At 39.3% G+C, this 9,172-nt stretch overlaps 1 protein-coding gene across 1 annotated transcript; it reads right to left on the minus strand.

The window, feature by feature from the left end:
- Positions 1-1,542: 1,542 nt before the first annotated feature.
- Positions 1,543-1,920, minus strand: LOC150034975 (uncharacterized). The gene has a single exon (XM_090315195.1). The coding sequence runs from the start codon at positions 1,918-1,920 to the stop codon at positions 1,543-1,545; it is 378 nt and encodes a 125-aa protein (XP_090171321.1).
- Positions 1,921-9,172: the final 7,252 nt, after the last annotated feature.

A 9,172-nucleotide genomic window follows, 5' to 3' on the forward strand; every position in this document is an offset into this window, starting at 1 on the left:
GTTTTCTTCTTTTGCGCCAGCACCTCCTTCATCGCATAACCGCTTGTGTCGCACATTAGTTCAAAGGGTTGTGTTCGGTCCGATGCGATCAACACAGGTGCGGTTATTAATGTGTTCTTTAGTATCTTGAATGCGTTGAGGCATTGGTCATCAAAGTCAAATGCTTTTTTTGCCTCCATCAATGCACTCAATGGTTGTACAATCTTTGAAAAGTCTTTCACAAAACGTTGATAAAAGCCAGCATGTCCTAAGAAGCTCCTGACAGCCTTCACATTTGCTGGAGGTGGGAGCTTTTCAATCGCCTCAATCTTCGCCTTGTCCACCTCCAGCCCATCCATGGAGACTTTGTGCCCAAGCACAATACCTTCCTTCACCATGAAGTGGCATTTCTCCCAATTTAGCACAAGGTTCGTCTCTTCACATCTCTTCAGTATCTTCTCTAGATTGTTGAGACAGACTTCATATGTTTGCCCATACACCGAGAAGTTGTCCATGAAAATTTCTACAGAATCTTCAAGATACTCAGAAAAGAAGGCCATCATACACCTCTGAAAAGTGCTCGGTGCATTACATAGGCCGAACGGCATGCATCGAAACGCAAATGTTCCATAGGAGCAGGTGAATATGGTTTTCTCTTGATCTTCAGGAGCAATCATGATTTGGTTATAGGCGGCATATCCATCCAAGAAGCAATAGAATCATTTCCTGCTAGGCGGTCTAGCATCTAGTCGATAAAAGGCAAAGGGAAATGATCCTTCTTTGTTGCCACATTCAGTTTGTGATAGTCCATGCAGATCCACCAACTAGTGACAGTCCTCACTTGTATTAGTTCATTATTTGCATTTGGGACTCTCATCATCCCTCCTTTCTTTGGTACACATTGCATGGGGCTGACCCATGTGCTGTCGAGGATTGGATAGATAATCCCCGCATCCAACCACTTGATTATCTCCTTCTTCACGACCTCCTTCCGCGCAGGCTTGAGTCCGTGTTGATGTTCGATCGATCCATTCTTATTATCCTCGAGATGTATCCTGTGCATGCAATATGCGGGGCTGATTCCTCTAATGTATACTAGCATCTAGCCAAATGCTTTTATGTACTTTTTCAAGATGCTCAGCATCCATTCTCTTGATCTTCTTGAAGTGCAGAGGAAATTATTACTGGTAGCATTTCATTTTGCCCCAAAAAAGCATACTTCAGGTGGTTTGGAAGGGTTTTCAGCTCAACTATCGGTGGTTGTTCCAAGGATGGTTTTGGTATTTTTCTTTCTTCATTCATTGTCAGCTTTTCTTCTTTGGTTGATGTTTCTATGATTGCATTGCAGTTTACTATGGATGCGGTCGCATCATCTCTTTCATCTTCATCTTCAGAATTTTCTTCTTCATATAAACTGGGTTCATCATCGGATTCAGTAAGGTTTTCTTCTTCTGGATATTTTATGGCTCTGATAATATCAAACTCGATCTTCTTTTCGTTCACGCTCAGTGTGATCTCTCCCTTGTGCACATCAATCTAAACGCGACCAGTGGATAAAAATGGTCATCCCAGGTTGATGAGCACATCCCTGTCCACTTCATAATCGAGGATGATGAAGTCTTCCGGCAAGATAAATTTGTCAATTGTGACTAGGACATCCTTCACCTTCCCTTCTGGATGAACAAGGGACCTATCAGCTAGCTGGAGAATCACCGTTGTAAGCACCAGCTGCCCTACATTCAGCTGCTTAAAAATTGAAAGGGGCATTAAGTTGATACTGGCCTCGAGATCGCAAAGCACTTTACCAATATATAACTCGTCGATCGAGCAGGGTATTGTAAAACTTCCAGGGTCGTGCATTTTTGGTGGAATTATTGTTTTTGAACTTTGTGTCAAGGCCACCGTTGCGAACTTACCAGTGCTCCTTTTCTTCATCACCATATCCTTTAGAAACTTTGCATACTTTGGCATTTGTTCAAGCGCTTCAGTGAAAGGGATGTTGATATGTAATTGCTTCAGCATGTTCATGAAGCGATGATATTGCACTTCATCATGTTTCTTCTTCTTAAATCTCTGAGGGAATAGTGGCAGCTGTATTTTCATGGTTTCATGCTCTATCGGCTTAGAAATGGACGCAATATTTGGTTCCATCATCTCCTGTTATTCTGTTTCTTTTTTAGTCAACGTGGTCTGTGGTTCCATCGCAATTGGAACAGTTTGGCTTGGCTTCTTCTTCTCCTCCGCCACTGTCATTCCCCTTTGCAACGTCACAACTTGACATTGCTCCTTTCCCATACTCCCTGGGTTGTATGAGAGCTCTGTTGAACTCGACAGTGCTCCTTACGGTCTACTTTTGAGTTCACATGCAATCTGTCCTATCTGAATTTCAAGATTGTGGATGGACGTCGCTTGATTCTGGAGCACTGTTTCATTCTTCTCAATATACTGCTTCAGTAAGCTCTCTAGAGATGAAGATTGTGACACCTACGAACTACTAGCTTAATTTTGCGTTTGATCGTTTGTTCATGGGAAAAATCCTGGTGGCCCTTCCTTTAGCACCATTGGTTGAAAATTTTGTTGCTGATTTTTCCATGCGAAGTTAGGGTGGTTTCTCCACCCAGCATTGTAAGTATTGGAAAAAGGATTATTCTTCACGAAATAGACAGACTGTGGGTTCCTCGGACACTCTTCCATTGGATGGCCTTCACCGCAAGTAGCACAACTTGCGCTTGTTTGGTCGATTGCGTTGACCTGCCCCTTATGCGTTCCTGAGCTGCTGATTGCGATTCCTTGTATAAATTCATCATCGCAGTCATTTGGTTTTGTAGGGATGCGATGACCCCATTACTTGCGTCACTGTCTTTAATTCTCAGTCTTTGATCACTTTCTCTCCAGTCTTCATGATTCTTGGAAATGAGATCAAGTATATTCTTGGCTTCATCGTATGTCTTGTCAAGTAGACCTCTAGCTACTACCGCATTGGCAGCCGTCTGCGATGCAGGGTTCAAACCATGATAGAAAATTTCCATCTGTAGACAATCTGGTAAGTCGTTGTGTAGACAATCTCGCACCAGTCGCTTAAACCTTGCCCAGGCGTCACTAAGTGATTCGTCGATATCCTGTTCAAAATTGGTAATCAACTTCCTCCTTCTGGCATTCTCTGTCGAGGGTAGTACTTCTTCGTGAACTTTTCCACTACCTGTTCCCACGATGTATTCTCCCCTGGTTCGAGAGAATAAGCCCATTTCCATGCTTGGTTACACAACGAAAATGGGAATAGTGTTAATTGAACCTCCTCAGCGAAGATGTTTGGGAACACAAACATATTGCAGATTTCAATAAAACTCCGGAGGTGGAGGTGCGGATCCTCACCACGCCTATCGCCAGACTGTCTGGCAATTTGAATCATCTGTAGCATCACCGGTTTCATCTCAAATCTCGATCAGTCAGAAGCTGGCCTCATGATTCCTAGTGAGAAATCATAGAGTTTGGGTGACGCATAGTCCCGGATGGGCCTATTACGGTCATTCTCCAAGAGGATGGGGTTTGCCATGATATTATTTGAGTTCGGTGCTCTGTCTTCCGGTTGCTCTACCATGTTGTGATCTTTCTCTTGTTGTCGTTGGCGGCTATTTCTTCTTCTTCTTTGAAAAGTTCTCTAAATCTCTGGGTCGTAATTGGGCTTAGGAATTTGTCCTTCGCTAATACAATGCCCGCTTCTTTCCTTACCTAAGGAGAGGCAGTGCACAGAGATGGAAAGTCTGCAAAGAAAATCAAAAAGTCACCATTAGCACAATTTGTACTACCGTAGTCCTCGACAATGGCGACAAAAACTTGATGCATTGTGAATATGATGAAATAATGGTGTAGGTTGCGATGGTGGTGTATGCGTTGTGCATGCAAGTTTTCCTAGCAAGACCCAAGTATAAATCCTACTAGGTTGTCTGGTAAGCCTAGGGTCGAACATAGGGACTATGGAGACAGTATGTGACAGTGATTTCAGATTTCATTGTGGTGACAAATAAAAAAATTCTTTGGTTGGTATATGTTTGTTTAATATATAGATTCTATGCGGCGGAATTGAGAAAAGAGTCAATAACAATGAAATTTACAATGAGTATGTGGGGGAACGGGTTAAGAAGGGATTTAGCTAACATTTCCTAAGATTGCGTTCATGTTATGCGATCATGCTACATACATACAATAGCAAGTCATCTCTCAATGCAAATGCTATAGCTCCTAGTTTTAGGACGCATGCGATGTATACGATGATGTCTATAGGACTTATGTCTAAGCCTCTACTCTTGTCTACGCGATGATGAATGATGCACACATACACAAGGCGACCACATACTACCATATCCTATTCTAGGGTGCATGCGATGCATGTTAGCAAATAGAACTTATCTCTAAGTCTCTATCACTTGCTTATGCAGTTCTAATCTTGCTTTCTCAAGTCTAGATTCTAACCTAGCTCTCTCAAGTCTAGTTCTTCTTTAGACTATCTCTCGAGTAGCTCTAAAGGGGTGTGGGAGCATACATAAGACAAGACAATCACATAAAATGAAGATCTTAGGTCATGTTAGCTAAGTGCTTCTCAACTCATTTGGAAGTTTAGTTACTCATGCTTAATGTAAAGAGAGTGAACAAATGTAGAGATGAAAACTCCATTTTATAAATGAAATCAAGATATAGGATGACAATGGAAAGTAAAGATAGGGGGCCTGGTAGCAATTTCTTGCTTCCCAAGGCTTTTACAATGTTTTTCTCTACTCTACCCAAAGGAATATTCTTGCTTTCGCAAGAGTCGTCCCTCTCTCCATTCTCATCGCTCCTGGCACTCTCTCGAGCTGACCAGGAATGATCTTTCGACGTCTTCTCCCTTCTCTCGCATCCGCCTTCTAAGTGTAAGAAAACTGTGAACAACGACTAACTATCTTCTGTATGGTGAATTCTCTATATGGCAAAAAAAAACTCCTTTTCTGATGGTGGCCTTTGGTATTTATAAAGATCAAGGTGAAGAAACTTTTCTCTCAAATGATTGCATTGATGGGATGTCATTAATTCTCTGTCTGACGCGCCGATTAATTGTCACTGAAAAGTTGAGTGTACTTGCTACAGTGTATCGTTAACGGCTTGTCAACTAAATTCAGATTCGACCGTCATCAGCTTTCTATCCCATCATGATTTATTAAGCTTTCACCTCGATGCACTGTCTTTATGTGGCCACCTTCTTGAGCAGATCTTCGCGAACACATACGATCGCATAGCCTTGCGGTCGCAATCTCTTAATGCACTCGAATACTGAATTCCTTGGATCGTGATTCTACCTTGCGCCAACGCATTTTTCTACACAAAATATGTAAATTAGTTTTTTTAATGCGATGGATGCATGCGATCGCAATGTTCTAAACTTAATGCTTTTGGACACGATTTTATATATTTTTACTATCGCAATCCTGCATTGTTTTATATCTTTGCATTGTAATAACGTGCATTTCTGTCTGTTATCATATATCTGTTAATATTTTGGGTCTAATGTCTATATTTGCAACAGTCCCTAAAAAAAAAGTGAATGGGATTCTTTTATTATGTGTTTTCATGCACTTAATCATTCATGAATTTTTACATTCAAAGCAAAATGGTCTTTTGGAGCATAAAGAATTCAATAATCACGTTTTCCAAAGAATCAAAATTATGCTATTAAGATGAATAAGAACCCTAAATTTATTCAGATATGTTAGATGAAAGTCGGAAAATCTATGTAATCAGTCTAACTAATCAACAATCTATTAACCCAAGATCAGATGCTCAAGGGTTCCAGACATGCATTTATGTGCAAACATTTTCAGTAAGGCTCAATTTTAAAGCTAATCAAAGAATGCATCCTAAAAAGAATACAAAAAACATGCAATGTTCCCCACCCCAAACTTAAAGATGGAGCATTATCCTCAATGTTTAGAATAAGAAAATGAGTTCAAGAAACAAAAAGTAAGGGATGTATAGAAAGACTTTCCTAGTTTTTGTGGTTGATCATTTATTTGCTTGAGAGAGAATTCTTTGTTTTTATTTTTTTTTCTTTGATAGATTCTCTCATTTTTTTTATTGATAACCTACAAAGAAAAGAAAAGGAATCAATTATTCTTTTCATTAGTCAACAAAATATGCAAAAATAAGAAAGAAAGAAAGAGAAAAGAAAATTTAAAAAGAGAGGAAGAAAATTTTTCCTGTCTTTGCAAAATTTTGCCGTCGTTTGCTCGATGTTGGTGAAAAGAGGTGTCACGTGTATGAGGGATTAGTCAAATACAAGTCCAATTGGACTTGGACTTGGTTAACATACCCTTCATTGTAGATTTTGAGTCTTTGCCCGTTCACCTTAAAGATTTTTCCTGTTTCCAGACTTTTTATTTCAACTATGCCATAAGAGAAAACATAGTAATTTCAAAAGGACCTAGCCATTTAGACTTGAGTTTTCCAGGCATCAATTGTAATCTAGAATTGTAAAGCAAAACTTTGTGTCCAATTTTGAAGTCCTTTCTTATTAAGCATTTGTCATGAAAAAATTTCATTTTCTGTTTATAAATTTTGAATTTTCATAAGCATCTTGTCTTAATTCTTCTAATTGTTGTAACTCTAGGAGTCTTTCCTTTCCGACTTGGGCTAGATTCAAATTAGATTGTTTTACTGCCCAATACACTTTGTGTTCAACCTCTACTGGAAGATGGCATGCCTTGCTATATAAAAAATTCTATACGGGGTTGTTCCTATGGGCATATTAAAAGCGGTTCTATAAGCCCAAAGCAGACCATTAAGTTTAGAACTCGAATCTTTTCCTTTCAGGTTTACAATATTTTCTAAAATGTTTTTCACTTCTCTATTGGAAATTTCTGCTTGGCCATTTGTTTGAGGATGATACGGGATTGCAACATGGTGGTGAACTCCGTATTTCCTCAATGATGTCTCTATGGTCCTATTACAAAATTTTGTTCCTTGGTTGCTTATGATGGCCCTAGGAGTTCCAAATCTAGAAAAGATGTTATTTTTGTGGAATTTTGAGACAATAGAAGAATCATTTATTCTAGTGGAGATTGCCTCAACCTACTTGGAAACATAATCTACTCCAAGAAAAATGTGCATATAACAAAACGAAAAAGGAAATTGACCCATGAAATCTAAGCCCCACACGTCAAATATTTCACGAACAAGAATAGAATTGAGAGGCATTTCATTTCTTTTAGACAAATATCCATATTATTTTACACTTTTCACAAGACTTGCAATATGCATACGAATCGAAAAAAAGAGAATTCCAAAATAATTCTGAATGTGAATTTTTTCTAGCAGTTCATTTTGGAATAAAATGACCTCCACATGCATGATCATGACAAAACGGAAAAACAGACTAGATTCTTCGTTAGGGACACATCTCCTAATGATTTGATTTGAATAGAATTTTCATAGATAAGAAGGATCACATATAAAGTATTTAGAGTCACTTTTTAGTTTAGAACTTCAAGATGAAGACATGTTGAATGGAAACTTACCAATCACAAGGTAATTTACCATATCGACGTATCATGGTAGGAAAGCAATTACCTTATATAACACCCCAAATTTTTGTTCTTAATGTAATTTCAGTATTTTCTATCATATGAGGACATTTTTTAAATTTTGGAAATTCAAAATGTACTTAATGTGATTTAATTGCTAAGAAATGGGTGTTTCAATTTAATGGTTTAATCAGAGGAAAATTATGGAAATTGGACTTTTTATGTCAGACCAATTAAATTTGAAATTAATGTCAAGAATTAATTTCATTTTTGAAGGGGGTTAGTTAAAATTCTTTTGAATTTAAAATTTTAAGGGAAAAAGGGATTAAGAGTCAAAAGAAAGAGAATAAAATAAGGTAAGATAATATATAATAAAATAAAATTTTATTTCCTTGATTTTTCTTTTATTTCCCCTTTCTCTTCTTCTTCTCACGCAAAGCAGTGCCCCCCCCCCCCCCCACCATGCCATTCTTCTCCACACCGTCCACCATCGACCCAGCCTCTATCGTGCCACTTGCCATCCTTCACATCTTTGCCTCCATGCAGCCACTGAAGTCGATGCCGAGTCGCAGATATAAGATGCTTGTCCAAGCCATCTCAGTCGCGGATCCAGCCGCTTGCCTTTGCTGTGCGATGCCTCCAGCCCCTCACCCTTGCCCTGCGACGCTTCCAGTCGCTCAATCCTTACCCGCCGTCTACCCAGCCTCGACCCACATGGTAATTCTATAATATTGCGGTTGCATGCGTCCAATGTATTAGAGCTGTTGATCTTTATACTTTTGTGCAGAATAATGCATTAACGCAATGCAAAGAATGCGATCACAGGAATACATTGGTCGAGCGCAACTTCCCCGCAAGACTGCACATTCATCATGCTCACAAACATTCACCCAAGAAGAATCACCGCAACATGGTGGGTGCATCTGGACGAAAGGACAATTAAGATCGATGGGACAAAAAGCTGACGACAATCAGATCCAAATTAAATTGACAGCCGATAACGATCACAAAGTACATCCAGCTTTATCGGTGACAATTATCCAGCGCATCAGTTAGGAATTAAAGTTGTCCCATCTACACAACCAGGAGAGAGAAGCTACCTTTCACCTTTGGATCCCATAAATACCAAGTGCATTCTTCAGAGAAGGGGTTAAGCAGTTGATTACCTCATCACCATTACAAGTTCATACCTCTGTTCATACTTTTCTTTTCCATTTTACGGCAGAGCAAGAGAATAGTGGTGACACCAGAGATTTTCCAAGGCAGCTCGAGAGAGAACCTTGGGGCGTAAGAGCATAGAGCGGGCTGACTCTTGCGAAATCAAGAATTCTTTAGAGCACGAGTAGAAACAGTGTAACGCCTGGTAGTGTAACCCAAAGAATGAATGTGTTGATGATGATATGCGATACTACTTCTAGATGTATACATTATTAATGAAATGCTTGTAGTATGCTATGCGTTGTCACAAGTTTCCTTGCGTTGAAACCAAGTATAATTTCACCACAAGTTTCTCGGAATGAATCGAGGTCGAACACAGGGATTGCATAGTTAATGTGTTACATTTGTGATATATGCGACCGAGGGTTTTTGAATTAATAAAATATTGGTTTATACAGGTATTTAAAATTGGGGTAAAGTAAAGT

This window comes from Benincasa hispida, chromosome 7 (assembly GCF_027475165.1).
Source record: "Benincasa hispida cultivar pf3 chromosome 7, pf3_genome.v1.1, whole genome shotgun sequence".
NCBI classification, from domain to species: Eukaryota; Viridiplantae; Streptophyta; class Magnoliopsida; order Cucurbitales; family Cucurbitaceae; genus Benincasa; species Benincasa hispida.

What these genes read in the sequence shown, in the direction of transcription:
- LOC150034975 (XM_090315195.1), bottom strand. Translation starts at nt 1,920, where the DNA reads ATGGTGATGAAGAAAAGGAGCACTGGTAAGTTCGCAACGGTGGCCTTG.